Source organism: Takifugu rubripes, chromosome 12 (genome assembly GCF_901000725.2).
Source record: "Takifugu rubripes chromosome 12, fTakRub1.2, whole genome shotgun sequence".
NCBI lineage: Eukaryota > Metazoa > Chordata > Actinopteri > Tetraodontiformes > Tetraodontidae > Takifugu > Takifugu rubripes.
In genome coordinates, this window is record NC_042296.1 from 2,673,511 (window position 1) to 2,693,779 (window position 20,269).

General features: G+C 41.6%; 1 protein-coding gene across 15 annotated transcripts in view; it reads left to right on the forward strand.

The window, feature by feature from the left end:
* The first annotated feature begins 950 nt into the window (after window positions 1-950).
* ptk2aa (protein tyrosine kinase 2aa) overlaps window positions 951-20,269 on the forward strand; it is a 32,382-nt gene continuing 13,063 nt past the window's right edge. For 10 of the 15 annotated variants that reach the window (XM_029844890.1, XM_029844891.1, XM_029844892.1 and 7 more), the window contains exons 1-13: window positions 951-1,173; window positions 9,396-9,422; window positions 12,649-12,893; window positions 13,507-13,676; window positions 13,903-13,990; window positions 14,203-14,282; window positions 14,462-14,524; window positions 15,562-15,616; window positions 18,559-18,699; window positions 18,994-19,071; window positions 19,197-19,304; window positions 19,664-19,781; window positions 20,021-20,051. In XM_029844890.1, coding sequence (XP_029700750.1) covers window positions 966-1,173; window positions 9,396-9,422; window positions 12,649-12,893; window positions 13,507-13,676; window positions 13,903-13,990; window positions 14,203-14,282; window positions 14,462-14,524; window positions 15,562-15,616; window positions 18,559-18,699; window positions 18,994-19,071; window positions 19,197-19,304; window positions 19,664-19,781; window positions 20,021-20,051 — 1,412 coding nt within the window. In that variant the 5' untranslated portion in view covers window positions 951-965. Of the gene's footprint in view, window positions 1,174-1,567; window positions 1,617-6,815; window positions 6,896-9,395; window positions 9,423-10,950; window positions 11,808-12,648; window positions 12,894-13,506; window positions 13,677-13,902; window positions 13,991-14,202; window positions 14,283-14,461; window positions 14,525-15,561; window positions 15,617-18,558; window positions 18,700-18,993; window positions 19,072-19,196; window positions 19,305-19,663; window positions 19,782-20,020; window positions 20,052-20,269 lie in introns of those variants that run through there. The other 5 variants (XM_029844898.1, XM_029844900.1, XM_029844899.1 and 2 more) reach the window with 5 other exon arrangements.

The window sequence follows — 20,269 nt, forward strand, 5'->3', positions numbered from 1 at the left end:
ATTCGTAGTGTAAAATTCAAAGTCAATGCTAGTTAATAATATTTTAAAAAGATAACTTTGTGAATGTCAGCCAATAACACTGAAAAGCACTAGGATACACAAAAGGTGATTTTAAGCTACCAATTTAGCTCAAGTAAATTCCCATCAAACCACAATATGGCCACCAGGTGGCGTCATCCCACCTGAACACAGAAATGACTAAATATAGCGAATAAATTATATACTGTATATACTGTATATTTTTATTTATTTTTTATTTTTTTAAAGTGTTTCCCTTAGGTAAAATTACGGAGCAAAAAAGTAATCACCAAAAAAAATATCATTGATCTCATCAGAAGAAAGCCTATACACATGTTTATTGTCAATATGTAACAGACGCTATATATATAAAGATTGATTGTTTGATTGATTGAGTCCCACAAAGCTTTTATAAAATCTAAATTTAATTTAAATATATACAGAGATAAATACATTTAAATGTATATAGTAAATTAAACATAATGTATTAAATATATTCTGGCAAATAAAGTACTTTTAATGTTTGACTAACTCTAAATTTGTTTAGGAATCGGGAGTGACCTAAACAGTATTTAAAATAAATTAGCAAAGTGTTTTAAACTTAAGGAAATAGAAGTAGTTAAACCTAGTAAAAAAACAAACAAAACAACACTTTTTAAAATTTGCAATAATATATAGTGATATATAAGACGCAGTTCCCTAGTTCCAGTTTTATTTCATAATTATTATTAATATTTAAAATCCACAACACGCCTCAATAGCTCATGACAACTGGCTGAAAGTTTCTTTCCGTTGCACTTGTTTTTAAATTAAAAATGGGCCGTGTACCATATAATGGGCATGTGTACTTGCTTCCTTGACGGTGGCGTCAGCGGAGTCTCCTTTCAAGGGGCAGCCCCACCTCCTCCCTCCTCCCTCCCGTCCTTCCCTGCAGCGGCCATATTGGAATGCTGGATGTGGAGAGGGGAAGCAGGAACAGGCGACGAGAGCAGCGCGGAGAGGGGAGTCGGACAGGAACGAGGAAAAAAAAAAACACCAACTTTAACTACGCCTTCATTTACAACCGAAATAAAGGATTATTGACAGGCCCTCAACAACGTGTCCTGCCGGGAAAGCCAAGAGGAATCTTTGGGCTGACTTCTGGAGAAAGTCAATGTAAGTGATGGTGCGTTAACGGTACTGGTTTAAAAACTGAAGAAAAGTATGGTATACGGGTGGCTTTATCATTTGACTTGACTGGTGCTAGCAGTTTCCTCTCACAGTTTTCAGTCTCTTAAATATTTTTCTCTCTTTGGTAAACCTTTTAAAGACGTCATATAACAGCTGTTATACCGTCATAATAAGTTTGCGCGTCCATGAAGCAGCTTGAAACTTAGGTGACCCACTGTTTTTGAAGTCGTCACAGTCACATGGAGTATGTGAGGAGTGAGGTTATGTTAAACTTTACAGTAAATAAATTTACCGGATTAACCTACTTTCAGTTTGTAATCTTTGCATCAAGTTTGTTGACTCTATTTGTGCGTGTGTGCTTACCTTGATTTGCTCCTAGGTCAAATTGGACATATTGAGCTCTTGGCTCTTGGGTTCCTTAGATAAAGGTTAGTAAATATCAGTAGTTATTTCTTATTTCTTAGACACGTGAGAATGCCCAATTTTCTATTATTAAACTAGCATATTGCCTAAATATTACATGTTGAGGGGATACATTTCTTTCAATTTAAGCAATATAGTTGTGCAAATGAATCCATATTGACTCAAGTATATGTTAAAATGTTAACATGACCTATATGCTTCATAAAGGAAGATGAAATGCTGTAGCTGCACTGTACCCCATGTGAAAGGTTGATATGGCTCCACTTGATATTCCAGATGCAGGAAAATGCTAATGAATTGCAGTATCCCAGGGCCAGTGGAGCTCAGGAGACCAGCTTTAGAAGCGATGCTTTGCACATTGAAACAGCAGCAAGACCTTTTCCAACCAGTGTGATTCATAACTACAGTTGCAGAGAACAGCAAATATTCTTTCTAGATGTTCATGCTTCCAGAGTTTGATTTGGGGATTAAACGTGTCATGGTTGCAGCAGTGTGACACTTAGGGTTAGGAATGAGTTGGGAATAAAAGCTCTTCTCTGGGTATGATGTAAGATAAACCTTTGTGGTAATGGAGCGTTGTAGACACCGTTCCTGCAACACAGCAACCCAAAGTGTTGATGGTTTATTCACTGTATTACTTTTGCTGAAACAAAGCCACATGGTTTAACCTTTAAAGGCTTCTTTTTTCTTCTGAATTTGCACACCCAGCCCACACTGCTAATTAGGGGATCCACTTGATAAGCATGTATTTTGTTCCCCCTCTAGTTGCATTCATTCAGTTCAGTTACTGTGACCAAGTGCTACACCACAGAACTTTGATGTAATATGGACGTTGACTACCAGCAGTGGTTATTTTGCCATGTCACAAAAAAAAAAATGTGTGTGTGTGTGAGCACATGGGTGTTTTTGCCTGTTGTCTGGGAGTGTGTCAGTGTGTGTTTAGTGAGTGCCTGCATTTATAGAAACACTTGGGCCCACTGCAGAGATCTTATAGAACTAGTATAGAACTATAAGTTCTACTCTTTAATCATTTTTACTCCCTGTGGCACCTCATCGACTGTGTAACCTTTGCAAGCTGGTGTTGATCAGAACAGGTCAGAGATGTAGAAGCGGGAAAGAAGAAGCTGCTTGTAGCATGTCCAGGTCCTGACCCCTGATGAATGCCGTTATGTGTCCCCAATGTGGATCACGAGGCATTCATGATACCTCGTTAAGTAGGCATTGTGGGATAGAATGTCTTTAGCTTTCATTTGAATATTTTAAAAACAAGCCATTGTGAACATCAGTTGTCAAGGACGTTGTTTTTTTATTGCACATTTTACTGAGACTAACAATCTCGCTATTATATTAATACCTGCAGTCGTGTACTTCCCTAAGCCTACATGTTGGATGAATTGAAGTCAGGTCAAAGAAAACTCCCTTTAGAAATGTGGAAAAAAATACAAATAAACATGAACTGACTCAAAGATGTGTTTAGTTTTCACTACTAACTTTATTCGTGCTTATGGCTGTGCTGCTGGCTCTATAAATCGAGCTTCTATTCTATCTTCCATGGGACTTGCTCCCCTGCATCCTGCTCTTCCATGTGGTTTCAGCTGTGAAGGAAAAGACGTGTGTGTGTGTGTGTGTGTGTGTGTGTGTGTGTGTGTGTGTGTGTGCGTGCGTGTGTTTTGGAGGCCAGTCCTTCTGCTTTGGGATTGGTTGTAGTCAGGAAACAACCCCCACAACTGCTTCAATCAAACACACATTTGCACTTCTAGTTTTATGAGGACTTTTATTTACATAATGTGTTTCACAGCCCCTTGGTCTGATTGTATCCATCATATTTAAATACCCAACCGTGACCCTTAAGCAAAACCCAAGTCTAGCCTTCACCTAAAACTAAGTCCATCAAACAACCATTTGAAGTTTTGAGGACAAGCTAAAATATTCTTACTTCATGAAAATAGTGAAGTGAACACACACACACACACACATACATTACACATCCTACAACATGCTGCGTCCCTCAGGAGATGGATAGGAAACGCCTTCTTCCTCCCAGCAGAACACGTGTTCCTTAGATCTCCCCTAAATGTTTGTGGGTGGAAATTGGATTGTTGACACTAACATTCAGATGCTTTCTGACCATTTACTAGTTATAAACATGTTTCTAATTAAGATTAAAGTTACTACATTAATCTCCTTGTTCCATTGGATTTACCTGTTATTCCTTTTTTTGTACATTTATGCATCAAAATGTATGAATTCATCAGAAAGATGTTTTGTGATCAGAACTTTCCATTACAGAACATGAATTACATGGATAATATGAATTACAGTGTGTGAATATATCAGTAATGAAATGTGCTACAATGACAGGAAGTGACATCATTGCTAATGCATTAAGGCTTACATGTAATGGCGAGCACAATAAACTTTGATTCTTTAGGCACTAGAGATTTGTTTTTAAACATCAATAATTTACTCAACTATTGTAATATTAAATATCCAACCATTTAAATCAAGTAATGTTGCGTTTTCTTTCCCTTTTAACTGCATTCCAGAGAAGAGCAGTTTAAATCGAGGATTATTACACGTAAGTTTCCTGCTGTCGTGCGTGTGTGTATGTCACGTCTGAGCCTATAGTCAGTGTCATTATTTTGCAGTGAGTCAGCGAGCGAGAGAGAAAGAACTACTTGTTGGGGTTTGTTCATATAGAGACAAAGTGAGGTGGGAGGAAGAGCGAGTAGGATGGAGGGAGGAGAGAGATGAAGCAACACAATGAGGATTGAAAGGGAAGGGACCACGGTATGTTTATTCATAGTTAAACATGTTTTCTGTTTGTGAGTGAGTAAGAAAAGGTTTACTTCAAATTACAAAGTGGAACAGTAGATATGAAGACTTTGGCCCAAAACCTGAGCTTAATGTCTCCCCAGGTGCTCAGTATCTCTAAGCTGCTGCTCAAACTGGGATGCAACTTGCCTGTTTCCAATTTCCCAGGAATGGTGCGTCCGTCAGTCCACAGATTCCACTGCTGACCTTTTAAATGTGAAGCTGCTGCCAGGGGCCGTTTGCTTTGTGTCAAGATCCAGTCTGAAAACTTCGGCTCCGCACAGATCTGCGCTCAGCCTCTAGTTTTCTTTTTGTAAACCTTGAAGACGTTTATAGAGACAGCAGCACTTTAATGACCGAGCGCAGCGTCACGGCCGACTACAAAGTAGCAACCGCACGCCAACCTGGCTATCGTTGCGTCGTCGCACACATATTCAGACTTGCGCCCTTCCATAAACGAGTGCAGATGGGGGTCAGATGTGGTTAGAATGTCATGCTGTGTGTCGGTGTGTCTGCCTCTGGGATTAGTCACCAACACACTCACGTATAACAAAGGTTCTCTCAGTTGTGGCCTTGAGCTCGTCCGTTTCTCTGCCTCCGGTGGGGTTTTTTGAACATAAATTTTAAAGGTGCACTGTGTGATCTTGCATGGTTTCAGCGATATTTCATTTTTTGGTCTCCACTCGTTGATCCGCTAACGGCCTGCCCTCTGAGCACACTGTGGAAAAAAACCTGGTCTCTGGAGACAACACCAGGGTCCTAAACGTCATAAAAACACTAGGGGGACGGGCTGTGCACCTGGACATAAACCGCGTGCGCGTGCTACATAGATATAAATTTGTTGGGGTTAGCTCGGCTATCTTAGCGACATTAGCGTAGCACACGTCCACTTTTGATTTCGATGCTCGTCACAATTTCGCGTCCCTTTAATGACAGATGTCGGAAGATGCCGGTACGTTGCCACAAGAGGGCGATGTCAGGACACCGCAGTGATGGGGGTGGGGGGGGGGGGGGGGACAGGGCTGAGACCCACCTTTGAGATGAGAGTCAAAGTGTACCAGAGGCTGTGTGTGAGAGACATCTTGGCCTACTAATCCACTGGCCCATTAATCTGCTTTACTCCTGAGCAGCTCTCATCTTGTCCCTCTAATGTTGTGTGCTTGTGTGTGTGAGTGATTGTGCGTCCTGTCTCACCTCGTTCATGCTTTGCGTTGAGTGCTGGTGTATTTAAAGCTGCCGTGGCTGAAGCCAGCACGTTTATGCACACGCGTGTAGACTCTGCGAAGCCTTCCGTAATCCCTGGCAGGACCTTTTGGGACATCAGGTGGCAGGCTTGATTTTCTCAGCAGGCTTTGTGCATCCCGTGGAAATTATTGATGTGTTAATTTTTCTGCAGCACCTAAGCTAGAATGTAACATCAGACCTCAGTTTGGTCATCAGGAGACGTGAGCCTTATTTTATTTCGTAGGGTTGAAATCGCCCCCGATAACCTGACATGTAACTTGAAAATTTAAAAACAAATCTCCTTTGGTGAATGAAGCTTGAAATTTTTGATTTTTTGGGTCATCTAACCTCTCCCAAGCTGCATGAACAACCCTGCTACAGAACATGAATGAAATGGGCCCGGGCTGATTTGGGGTGAGCCAACCCGTGTCCTTGTGTGATTTGATTTACACTGGATTAAGTGCACACCCCTTTAAGAAAGCCATTATAATGATGGATGGTCACTCCTCTGCATATTTCCAGTTTTTGTTTTGAAGATGGATGGTTGCCTCAGGACAAAGTTGACTGGGATTCTTGATGATGACTAATTGATTAGCTCTTCTGAGTTGAATTTATGTCAAGAGCAGCCAAAGGCAACTCAGCACTCCTTCTCCCCCTCCTCCTCCTCCTCTTCTTTGCTGTCTTTGCTTATTTTCTGTATTTTAATTGCTCTCTATGTTTTAACGTTGCTTAAAAATTTTGTTTCATCTTTCATCTTGTATTTCATGAATTCCCTTTGCTCCGTCGTACATCTGGCATGCTCCATCTTCTCCCCCGGGACACAAAAGATACCCCCCAACCCTTCCTCTTTTTTCCTCTTTCATCTCTTTCCCCCTTTTTTATAGTCATAGGCTGCGTAGTACTCCTGTCCCTCCTTCCCTCATCCCTCCCCTGCTGCTGCTGTGTGTGTGTGTGTGTGTGTGTGTGTGTGTGTGTGTGTGTGTGTGTGTGTGTGTGTGAGAGAGTGGATGGGTGTATGTGAGTCAGTGTAGCTGTAGTAGTAGTAGGAGGAGGAGGGTAGGTCATAAGCTTAAGCCGACATTAGCCATCATTACTGAGTTAGCTAGCTGTCCTGCTAGCCCAACTAAAGACTGGTGTTTTCCCTGTATTTTTCTTTTTCCAATTAGTCTGCCAGTCAGAGCAGGAGTCTCTTCTCTTCTCTTATCTTCTTATCTTATCTTATCTTGGATGGAAGGACTTTACCATGGTAAGAAATTCTATGTACATCATTCTGTGTGTGTCTTTATCTGTGTAATCTACTAATGTTTAGTGGATGTAAGAACTTGTATGTGTGTCTAACTACAATATAGGAATAAGGTGCCATTACTGTGCAATGTATTTTATAGTGGTATGCACATTTATATAAATCATAATCATCTACATTCAATGTTTCAATTTGTTATATCTAAGTAAAACTTTACTTTGGTTTACTTTCAGGTCTCTTATTTCATACTTTTGTCGGGCTGTGTTGCAGTGACAGAGTGCTTGTGTGTGTTTGTGTGTGTGTGTGTGTGTGTGTGTGTAGGAGGCTGCGAGATAGGATTTAGCATTGGGTTTATGTGAGGGAGGATGTGGTGTGTGTGTGGGGTGATAAAGTCAAATTATTGGATTTTGTTCACAGTGTAGCATTGTGCGTGTGTGTAGTTCCCTTGCGGCGTGATGTGTAGGTGTAAGCATGACTTTTTTTAGGTCTTGTTGGTGTGTGCACAAATGCATGGAGTAAAATCCCCCGCAGTGTTTTGTTTCTGGGTTATATCATTTATATTTCATTATATTGTAATATTTCAGTCTTGATTAATAATTAATACAGTTTTAATGACTGCAAAATAAACTTAAGAGCAAGCACGCATAGACACACCTAACTGGTTCACATGTTTTATGAAACACGCTCATGCTCAAATTTGAATAGGACAGGGTTGATCGTCTTTAATCTTATTCCAGAAAATACAAACATTTACTCAAACCAACATAAAGGAAATGTCCGCATTTGACTCTTTTCTCTGTTTAATCTTTATGAATCAGTGGAATTATACAGCTGTCTGGCCTGATTGTGATTCCTTACAACAGTGGGCTGGTTCAGTAAATCACATTTTCTTTTTATCAGCACACTGAGGTGAGCACACTTGGGAGTGTGGGTCATGGAGTGTGCAGATAAATGTGACCAGCCATGCATTTGCATGACCTTATTATGTTGCCTGCATGTAGGACATATCTATGCATCATCTGTGTGGGTGTGTGTGTGTGCGTGTTTGTGTGTGTGTGCGTGCGTGTGCATATCAGCTTATCCATCAAACTCAGATTTTATTTAGACTCTTTTATTTAGACTCAAAGCTGTATTTCAGGCCTTTAAAGGATGCTTTCTAATATGCCTTAAAAGGCCCAAACAAAGCGTGCCGTTCCGTGCATCATGTTTGTGTCTGGCAGGTGTGATTTGTGCCTCGGGGAGTGTGTTTTATTGTGAGACTGCACGCTTCAGTAACACCACATCGACCCGGGGGTCGCTGGGCCGCCTCTGCTCGGAGCGTAACCGTGAGACAGTGCGCGGTCAGGCAGAGCAGGTGACTGCTCTGATCAGGTTAATTCTGTTGATTCCTAAAGGAGAGGTGTTTTTATTTCCTGAAGGAATACCACCATCTGCCCCGGGTTTCTCCTCGGCCGGTTTGATGGTTTGTCACTCGCTGGTGGGGCGAGCCAACCGTTACCTCTCATCTATCCGCAGCGCAGCTGTGGTCAGTTATACTCAGCTTTTTAAGTCTCTTTTACATATGTGTTCAAGGAAAAACCATCAGCTATCTAGCTGACACCAGGGATATAGCCTGTCCAGATGTTAGAAATTGGGAGAGCAGTCTAATGCTAGCTGCAGCTTCTTCCTGATCCACCATGGGGCACATAAACGTTAAATATCTCTATATGCATGTTTGGAATGAGGGAGAAAATTGACCCCCGCTCTTATTGAGTGTATCTTTTGTCATGTAATTATGTTGCTACTACCTTTTGTTTTCCTGTTTGTGAGTGAATATTAAAATCGTTGCTTGCTGATCTGTTGGGGCTTGCATTCAGCCAAGCTTACATCAGCGGTTTCCACCCTACCCTGACGTAGAAACTACATTTATCATCTACAGCTCTATTCACCTCTTTAGTCCTAAAGAAAATAGCTCCCAGGATGGGCTTCTCCCTGTAGATAACACATGAAGCTGTATGGTAGCTGTCCATAGAATAAAGAACTAAATCTAGTGCTGGTTACAGATATTTATTCCTTATTTAATTGGCGCTTCCTCATAAAAACAGTGTGAACTGATGTGTTAGCACTATCTGCAAGCTACTGCTTCATATTCCAAAGGAGTTATCAATAATAGATTCACCATGAGTCACCTTGCTGGGACGTCCTCTTGGTTTGTGGTTATTTCTTCTGACATTACATCATTTTGTTGACTCTGTGTATGTGTGTGTGTGGGTACAGAGACATCAGAGGGTCTAAAGCACTTATCCTCTTGACCTCCTCCTGCACACAGCGCCTATCACTGCTCTAACTGGGTGTCAAGTTTTCAGAAAGCTTCTCCTGAGCTTCCTGTGGGAGTTTGAGAGCCTCTGCACCAGTTTGGAACATTGTGCAATAACAGGACCTGACTGTATATGCCATACTTGCATTGACTTTATATCCTTATGCTTTTCACATAATAACATGCAACCATTTCTTCTGTCTTTAGATATTTCAAGGATTGGCCACTACACAGGTGAGTGATGTCCTTCTATCAGCTCTGACGTTCGTTCTGCTTCTATCAAACCTTGAAAATGTACAGAAAACAACCCACTCCTTTCTTAGAGTTTTCACTATTCAGTGTTAGTCGATTTAAAATGAAAAGGCTAGAATAAGTGCAGCAATAAGTCTATTTGTTGTTGTTAGAATTCAGTAGAGTATACATTAGGTGCACATTTAGTATTATTAATATTCGCCGTGTTGTGTTTGAGTCAGTTTGTTAGTCATTTATTTTCCATTACTGAAGAACAGATACAAGAAAGATGAGGCCTGTCTGCTTGAGTGTACTCACAATTGTCCGTTTTATTCTTAACACTGATCTCTCAGAGTTGCCAACCTCCTAATTTACAACCATGTCTGAACTGGGGGTTTTCAGGTCATTTGCACTAACAATGCTGGCGGCCAGCTGTAAGGAAACAAGAAGATAAACAGTAAAACTGTCAGTATAGAAGCATTGTTGGCCAGGATGTTTTTTTTTTAATATTCCTCCATTTGTTCAAATGATATTTTTAAAGTTTGTTGCATAAATTTGAGTTGTAGTTTTGTTTTGTTTTTCTCCATGCTGTAGTTCATTTCTCAGTGGCCACAGAGTGATTCTTTTTTTGCTACGGGTCAAGAGAATAACACCCATATTTAACATAAAACATTATTGCAAAGGCTTTAACCGGTGACACAAATGATCTTTAGGTCTATTAGAGGTGTATATGGTCACGTCATTCATTTACATTTAGCAAGTGTAATAAAAATTGAGAAACCTGAGAATGCATTTTAATCAGTCTTTGTAACAAAGCTTCAGAAGGTTGAACACCTGGATCAGACACTGCAATATTTTATCTTTTATAAAATTTAACACCTTGGCAGACCTCCAAAAGAGCGCTTCCCATTTGCAGCAACATCCGGCCATCTGACAAAAGGTTTTTGAGTCGTCTCCGTGAACACACACACACACACACACACACACAAACACACCATTGCCTCCCCCCAACCACCAAGGCAACATTATCATAACAATGGTCAATGCCTGAATTAGACCACAAATGATAGGAATCCCACATGTGCACAGGCACACATGCATTCGCTCACAGTTTACAATCAAAGCTGTAAAGGTTGTACGTGTCTGTTTGATGTATGGAGTCTGGCAGCTGGTCTGCAGACCTGAGTACCACACGCTCGCAGGCCTGAAGATGAACCGAGCTGAATGAGGCGGCCTATCAACCGCATTTGCACACTACTTACAGTACTGGTTACTTATTTCTTGTCTTTTTTATCCAATGTATCAATTAACCAACCTATTGTTGCAGTCATTGTGTCCTACTGCTAATAGTGATTTTTAGTGAAAAGGGCATAATTGTACACTTCTCTGTACCTTTGTGATAAAGGAGTTTTTAGTAATTAGATTTTTGTAGGTCATCAGAATTGAAGGTCAGCGTCAAAAACAGCATAGAAGGATTTTTAAAACAGCGTCAGATAAGCAAGATTAGCATATTAATAGTTTGTAGCTCCTCCTGCTTCTCCAGCAGCTCTCTCTCTCTCTCTCTTTTTTGATCCGCTCATTCCCCAACACAACTTTCTCTGTTGTGCTGCGCTGTCCTCTTTTTCCTGTCATTGATGCTGAAACAATAGCCGCACGCCTCGTCCGCCCGTCTGTCTGTCCTCCTGTTGCTGTTTACTCTTCGGACGCTTTTTTCCTCCATCTTTTTTTCTAAAAGAAGAACGATTTTTTGGTGTAGAATACAGCGCAGCTGACGCGTTGCCCAGCAGACGTACACCCTAAAAGTTGGATTTGGCTGTGAACTCTCGGAGCACCGGTTTCACCATCATTGGAATCCTCGCTTGTGTGATGGTCGCTTGATTCTTCCATGGTAACGGTGTAACTGTGGAGGACAACCATGGAGCAGAAACTGGGCAAAAGGCAAACAGCGCGCGCTCATCAGAAAAGAGCCTTTGTGGAGTGAAAAACCGAGACTTTAGCAGATTAATCGAACATTTTTAAGGATCTTTTCTGGATTTCAGCTGCTGGGAGTAACAGCAAAAACCTCTGAAAGGGTGTTTTCTTGTTGACTCATGGAGTGTAACATTGTCAGCTGAGCAGAAACCTTTTCTCTGAGGATTAACCGCTTCTTGAACTGTCCCAAAGTTGGACATAGCATTTTTTGCCTGGGACACTGTGTGTACGTGTGCGCGTGTGTGTGTGTGTGTGTGCGACCTCTGTGCACTTGAAAATCTATTGTGTGTGTGATGCGTGGTTGTGACAATTCGAGCTGTCTGTCTGTCCTTAGTGCAGGCAGGCACAGAGAAGGACAGACATGTGTTTCCATGGCAATGAGCAGCTGTAGCCCTTTTCCTATGTGTTGGGACAGAGGTACGAATGAAAAAGCTGCTGAGCGTGCACACACACACTTAAGGAGACACACAGAAACAACTATATTGGTATATATCTCTACCCACCCCCCCATCAGCAGGAGGGTCCCCCTACATGAGCCTGGTCCTGCTCAAGGTTTCTTCCTGGTAAAGGGGAGTTTTTCCTTGCCACTGGTGCTTGTCTGGGGTCAGGCCCTGGGATTCTGGAAAGGACCTAGAAACAATTTTGATTGTAACAGACGCTATATAAATAAAGATTGATTGATTGATATTAAGTCTTTCTACAGTGTGACAGCTGACTCCATGGAAACCAGCTTTGTGTCCAGCCAAAGCTAACGTAGCTTTGCATGTTTGCGTGCGTGTTTGAGTCGTAAGAGAAACAAAACAGGTTAAAATGGAGGGGGAAATGGCACAAAGACGTAAATATGTGGAAAATACACTCATACTCAGTAAACGAAGGTGTTGTCAGGATGAAGTTGCCGTAGAATTTCAGGAAACGTGTCAGTGTCCTGACTCCACCAGGAAAAGCGTCAGTCAGAGGTGCATTGTCTTCCTTGCGTTCCACAGGTGCTTACACAGTGAGCCCTGACCCTGACATTACTCTCTCTCCTGTCTTATTGTTGACTGTTTTTTTTGGCCTCGTCTCTTTTTGGACCTGCTAGTTAGCGTCAAACGCTACCATCAGTGTATTCCACGTATGTCAACAGTAGTTCAGGAGCAAAAGTGTTTCCAGTTCTGGACAAACTGGTCACTGTAGCTGTTTTCTGTAATGAATCTTTCCTTACAGGTGCACCTTGCTGGACGCCTCCCCAGGTTATTGACATCTGCTTTCTTCCGTCCAGAATATGACAGACACCTAGCAGCAGCAGTCAAAGCAGGGAAAACCATGGCGACGGCCTACCTTGACCCCAACCTGAACCATGCTTTCCTGGGTGGCGCCAAGTCGCGGCTGAGCGCAGGGGGGTCGGACCGAACCGTCGCGGGTTCTGTTGACAGGGTTCTGAAAGTCTTTCACCACTTTGAGACCAACACCGAGCAAAACTTCTGGTCCTCCAATATCAGATATGGAGACGCGACGGACGTCAGGGTAAGAGAGGAAAAAGAGATTAATCGTGACAAATGCAACATCAGTGATTCCAGGAGCGTTCTCGACTCTAGACTAGTGTTTTGTTGGCTAACATCTAATACCCCTCGGACTCGCTCCTGGTGTGTCTGACTTGTGTACCAGTGTGTTAGACCTTCTGCCCCATGACACAGACTCTATTCACTTCTGCTCAACTGGACTGTTTGTCCAAGATGCATCGCTGCAGACGTGCTCTCCCCTTTCCTCTCCTCCTCTGCCGCGCACTTTCTCCATCAGTATCTAGGTCAGACCCCCCCGAAGCATTTTGCATGGAAACACATGCTACTGTGAGCATTACAGTGTGTATCTGCGTGTGTACGATGTCTGCCAACTTGTTTGGGTTGGAGTGTCATTTCAAATCACCTCACGTCACCTACACGCACAGAGAGACTCGTGCCCTGGTTGACCCGATGCAAAATGCCAGAGACACAAGAGCTCCGTCAGCTGGTTCAGCGGAAGGGCTGCTTCAGAACGCCGTGCTGTTTTTGGCTTCAGGGCAACACTGGACATATGAACGGGGGACAGTGGATTTAAATGTAATTATTCGATTTTACTCACTCTGTTCTCACTATTCCAGGGAATCATCCAAAAGATTCTGGACATCCACAAAGTGCGCTTTACATCATGTTTTGGGCTGCGTCTGAGCAACAGCCAGTTCCGAGACCAGGTTCACTGGCTTCACCCCGAAATGGGCGTTTCCCACGTGAGGGAGAAATACGAACAGGCGCGACCAACTGAGGAGTGGAGGTGAGAGAAAACGGTGATGGGAACAGAACAGAGTTCGTCATCAAGGCTGAGTCAGCAGTTCTCTTCTTCTCATTCCTCTCTGATGTCCGTCCTCACGTTCCCTCCGCTATCTCTTTCTCAACATCGTCTCCATACCTTCACCATGCTGTACTCCTCATATGCTCCATGATAATACTGAAGCTGCTCATTAGAAGGCTCAGTTCCTCCGTCTTTGTGTCTCCTGTAGGTATGAGTTACGGATCAGGTATCTTCCGAAGTCTTTTGTGCAGCAATTTTCAGAAGACAAACCTACACTCAGCTACTTCTACCACCAGGTACACAAAAACACACCAAAGCTCCAAGACGAGCCAGCATTTTGCTGTCTGCAAACAGCTGCGCAACACACTTCCTGCTGCCTCTCAGACATTTACAGCTGTTGACCCGGTTCTGTGGATAATGCCAGAGGATACTAACTCTGTGCATGAGGGAGGTTATTTAGAGTTTATCCCTGAGAGATTAATAGTTTTATGCTGGAATGTGCTCTCAGGTAAAGAATGACTACATGACAGAGATCGGGGATCAGGTGGATCAAGATGTAGCCCTCAAACTGGGCTGTTTAGAAATCAGGTAAGAGGCTTATTGGCTTTACATAAACTGTCCTTCTTTCATTAAACCTGAATTGTCTTTATATTGGTGGGTTTCTGGGGCATGAGCGAAGTCAAATGTCTCAGGATGTGCAGCATCGTGACGGTTTGAGTATAACAAAGGATCTGCTCATGTTTCGCTCTGCACTCGATTGGTTGCAGGAGGTTCTTTAAAGAGATGAGAGGAAACGCCCTGGACAAGAAATCCAACTATGAACTGCTCGAGTAAGTACAATGTTTGCACGGATTCATTCATCCCAGCAGAAAAGTCCTGTTAGGTGAAATCAGCTTGTCAGACTTTGCATGGTTATTTCACAAACATTAGCTAACAAGCCTTGGCTCAAATGTGGTCCGTTTCTAATTAGATCTCCACTTCCAAAGAATTCTTTCCCTCTGCCGATCAGCCTAACGAGCTCTTTAATTAACCAGGAAGAAAGGCCGCACTCTTTCCACCCATATCAGCCTTTTCTCTCCCCTTTGTCCTTTTCTCTCAGTCTCCCTCTGTTCTGTCTCACCCTCGATGTGGATTTTGTGTCACGTTTCAACCCAAGAAGAGAGCAACAGACCTTAACAGCATTATTGCTTCTCTTCTGCATGGGTGCAGGTTTCTGCCTGCACGGTTCTTTGGATTAAAATAGTTTGCTACTGAGGAACAGGAGAATGCTACACCTCTAAAAGCTCTAGAATCTTCTACCAGTTACATAATTCATTTGAACACAAATAAACACTAGTACTTACATCATCTTCCCTCCATAAATCGATATTGACCTCTGCATGGCTGTTAGCCTCACCTTCACCCTTGTGTGATACTTACTAAAGTCACAGCTTAAAGGGGGGTTGGTTGAATATGGCTTTTTCTGCAAGATTTCAGATTAAATGTCAAACTGTTGACTCCTTACCACAGACATAAACAGGGTTGACTGGTTTAATTGGGAAGGAGGGGGGGTTGGGCAGTGGGGGAGGATTTTTTTGTCCCTGTGGACTCTCCTCTGTGTCACCCTCTCTAACTTTCTGCTCTTTGTTTTCATTCAGACGTGTCTCTTAGGAAAAGATGAGCAGCGCTTTATAGTCAGCACTTAGTCATCGCTTTGTCTTTCTGATTTCATGTCTGCATAAATGTGTCCGTCTGGAGCTGTTGCCGGTAATTTCACAGTGGAGGGAAAAATAGTTGCTGAGATCAGATAAATTGTGCTTCTCACTTAGCATTCCGGAGTCCGTTTAGAGTCGTATAAACACGGGTCTCTACGTTTCTCTGTTTTCAGGAAGGATGTTGGTTTGAGACGATTTTTTCCCAAAGCTCTGCTGGATTCAGTAAAGGTGAGAATGATGATCTCATCACTGTCAGCATCACAGCTCAAAAGAAATGACCAATACTAATACAATAATGAAGTTTTACTTGGTTCCTGACACATATAGTCCAGTGGGAATCATTCCAAGACTGAGGAAAAACAAATCATTTCACTTTGCCTCTAAAGTAAAATAAAGGGAATATAATGTATTTTATGTTCTGGCTTTAGTTTTCCATTTTTCAAAATTATTCCAGAGAAGTTAGAAACCAGCTGTGGTCAACCTCAGCCATAAAAATAGCTTATTCGCTTTTGCCCGGATTAGATTTAAATATAGAATTCAAACACCAGAAATCTGGACATATCATTACCATTAATGGCCGAACTATCATCCAGGGATTAATATGTACATTTCATCATTGGCTTGAAGATACAAGATGCCTAGATTCAATCTATAGTTTAATGGTCAAATTGAAAGAACTACATCGATTCACCAGACTCCTTCAGTGTCTTCGTTCTTCCAATTTGATAATAATATTTAGCAAATAAATACAACAAAACCACTTGAATTATCTCATGCAGGATTTAGGTTTTGCTCATTTTTTGTGGCTGGGTTGAGTTTGCATAATGAGCATTGATAAATTTACGGCACGTGTTTAGAGGGAGGGTTTGAGGGCGTCTGTCTGCGTGTGCACACGCATGGAATAAAGGACCGGTGACCCCGAAAGGTCTTGATGTCAGCAGGCAGGAGAACAGATGCTCTGCATGCACGTGTGTGTGTGTGTGTGTGTGTGTGAGTGTGATAGAGACCCCCAGGTCGTGTTAAAACCCACTTTCTTTTTCCAACAATGAGGTGGGAGGGGCAGCATCAACGGTGTCTCCTTGCGTGGGCCCCCCTCTTGTCTGCCCAGCCTTTACTATCAACTCAGGTTGTGAGAATATTTACCAGGGTTTTAAGTTTCTGCCATTTTAATGTGATTTGTGGATTAGCTGAATGGAAAGATAACAATGAAAATAAAAATTAGGTGGACTCGCAGCCCATAACAAGTCGATTGGGCCTGCGTTTGTGCTAGCAGCTAAAGCAATTATGCTAAAGTTGAGTGAAAGATGTCTGGCACATCTGCTCTTACATAAATGCGTAGATATGTTTGAAAAAGAGCGCAGCTGTCAGTTAAGTGTCTTTCGTTCACTCTGGTGGAAGAATGGTTGTCATTTAATGGGATTATTCTCCCTCCACGGACCTGGACGCACACACACCCACGAGAGCAGATGGCTGTGGTAATAAACACTGAGTGATGTTAGCTGTTGTGAAAGCCTTATAAAGAGCAGACTGTTCATTCATTTTGACAGGCTGTGCAGCAGGTTGACTAAAACTGACCTTAACTGGCCTCACAGATTAAAGTAAGAACAAAAAGGCCCAGCTTTGGCTGAGCCGTCTGTTTGCCTTCACCAAAATGATACTTTAAATTAGTCCATACTTCATGAAGCAGAGTTAAGCACAAAATAATATGGTTATGGTGACACAATATTGGTAAATCTCTGTTTTCATGCACCCTTCATTACTTCCTTAAGTAAATTTCTCATAATTTTTGTCTAGAAATATTTACAAATCAGCACTTTTGTAACAAAAAAATGCATCGAATGAGCTGATGTACACAAGCAGCCATTAAAATTCCCCGATTTACTGAATCAAAAATACAGTGTGTTTGTATGACTGCATATTTGTGATGTTAATGGGATGGGTGTGTGTGTGTGTGGTGGGATTGTCACTCACAGCATTTCCTCTCAGGAAGGGTGGTGACGCTGGACTAAGAGTGTTTTATGTGTCTGTTTATGTTGAGAATTCTAGGATGTAATACAATGATCCTATCGAGACCAAAGAACACGCACCGCATCGCAGCATCTGGAAGGACTTATACATAAACACGTCAATAGTTAAAGTGGATGGAGCTCACATATTTCTTGGTATATAGAGAGAAAGAGTTTGGCTTATTTACAAAACGGATGCTTAAAAATAGAAGTACAGTAGATGGTCGCTCAACAGAAGAGATAAAACAGGCTGTAATCATGGTCTGCGTGCTTCTCCCCTCAAAAATGCTAAATGTTTACACAGACGGATGATTTATACATGTCATCTTAACACAAGATGCATGAATTGCAGTCAATCATTGATTTTGGCTGCTATTTTTTTGTTAATTGCGATGTGGATTTATTTTGTGTGGAACAGCCTTAATGTGATGAACCGCTGTAACTGTAAATCCACATTTTCTTAAGCTTGGACTTTAGTGGTCTAAATCTCCTCTAATCTTTATCTTAAGCTATATAGAGTGAGCTGTTTATAGTTTAGGATGTGTGTGCTTGCATGCATTTTCATGCATTTTCACATAGTTGTATTTTTTATTATTATTTTTGAGGAAATTACTCATGCATATATATATATACGGTAATTAAAAATCCCTTTACTATATATTCATCCGCATTTCATCTACAGTTGGTTTTAGGGGTTCAGATTAGTTTCGAAAGGGATTAAGTCACATGTTTACTTTTGTATATAGCGAGGATTATAAATGGCAGAATGTTAATCGATGGATTCTGCTTCTGTAGGCTGATGCACATCTGTCTGACCGAGCAGTCCTACAATTTAAAGCAGCTTGATTCCGCGCAGCTGGTGCACCAAAGGTCTATTTTGGAATGTAATAATAAAGAAATAAAGAAAAATAAAGAAAAGGCAGACTTTCCTTTAATTGACTGGAAAGCAATAGTATTGATTAACTTTGTTAGAATATTGATCTGTAAAAGAGTGTCCCTGGAATTATGTTCAAGGGTTAATTATTGTCTCATACAAACAATCTAACACACACACACACACACACACAATTCTAGTCATCTATAGTTATGAACAGTTTGATAATGTAATCTGTCAAATATTAATTTGTTATCCTTGTTTAATGCTTTCCGTCCTTCTCTATGCAGGCGAAGACACTCCGTAAATTGATCCAGCAGACGTTCAAGCAGGTAGCTAATCTCAACGATGAGCAGTGCATCCTCAAGTTCTTGGATATCCTTGCACCGATCTGTCGCTATGACAAGGAGTGTTTCAAATGTGCCCTTGGGGTAAGTTTCTTCTACTTTCGACTTCAGTTATTGGAGCGATCACTGGGGTTTTCCTGGTGTGAGCCTGCCCTCTTCTGGTCACATGTGTTGTTACATACTGTCCTGCAGGTTCTCCTTCGTCCACATTCTGTTATCAGGGTTGAGAGCAGCTGTATTTTTTATGTTTTTAAATAGGTTTCACCTCACATTTGAAAAACCAATCTAACCAGAGCATGTGTCTTCTGTGTGACTTTTCCTCTTGCTCTTAATAATTGCTTCCATTATCATCCCTCTCTCCCCTCTTACCTATCACAGTCCAGTTGGGTGATTCAGGTGGAGTTAGCCATTGGACCAGAGGAAGGGATTAGTTACCTCACTGATAAGGGATCCACGGTGAGCTGCAGACACCGTTTGTTTTGTCTTCCTAACAAACATTCCTTGGAACATTTTAAAAGTATGTGTACCTTATATGCAGTTTAGTTCATACTATCTATTCTCTACTCTTCCTGTGTATCCAGCCCACCCATCTAGCTAACTTCAACCAGGTTCAGTCTATCCAGTACTCAGCCATGGAGGAGAAGGACAGGAAAGGAATGATACAGCTCAATGTGGCTGGAGCTGCTGAGGTACAATGCCCTCAAAATCAATGTGTATTATAGTAAATTTGTAATCTTTCTGGTGGTTTGTAATCTTTATGATAATTGCGATGGTTACTTGTCTGCATAGAATCTCTAATGGTCAACTATTATCATGTTTCTGTTCAGATTTTGTGCATTAAATCTTGAAAGACTGGATAATTCTTATATTTCGTATTGGTGCATTTTAGTTGCAATTAAACATTTAGCGTCTAGGGGGCGCCAGAGTATTTCACCACATGCTGCAGTTACCAGATAATTTTACTCACAACTGGAAGTCTCGGTGTGCTCTTACACGTGGTGGCATTTTGTGTGTGTGTGTGCGTGCGTGTGCGTGTGTGTGACTGCAGCCTCTCACAGTTACAACAGCGTTACTAACCACAGCAGAGAACTTGGCTGACTTGATAGACGGCTACTGTCGACTCATCTCAATGGAAAGTCATTCGTTCATTGTCAGAGTCCATAAAGGTATGAACGCATAAAACATTTTAGCACCCTGAAAAAAAGAAACAATAATTATCATATACATGCTACATAATAGTTTGGCATTTAAGATTGTTGTTTATTGCCCAGTATAATATATACTTCATCTCATTTGCTAAATTAAGAATACTACTTATTAGCAGCGGATTTGCAATCAGTATAATGCTTATCCCATTTTTACATTTCATATTTTCACTGTGATATTGCGTGTTTCTGTCCTCTAGAGGGAGAAAGAGCACTACCATCCATTCCAAAGTAAGAGCCAACATCATTCTCAGTACTAGTTCCAGTTATTAATGCTAAAGTCATATATATAGCTGTGAAATTGACTTACTTGCTATGGCCAAACACAAGTGTACTGTGATTTTTTATTGACATCAATGCAAGGCTATCGTGCATATTATTTCCATTACAGATCCACTTTGTCAAATGTACTGTAAGTAATTGAATGTTAGATACACACTGGTGCTAAG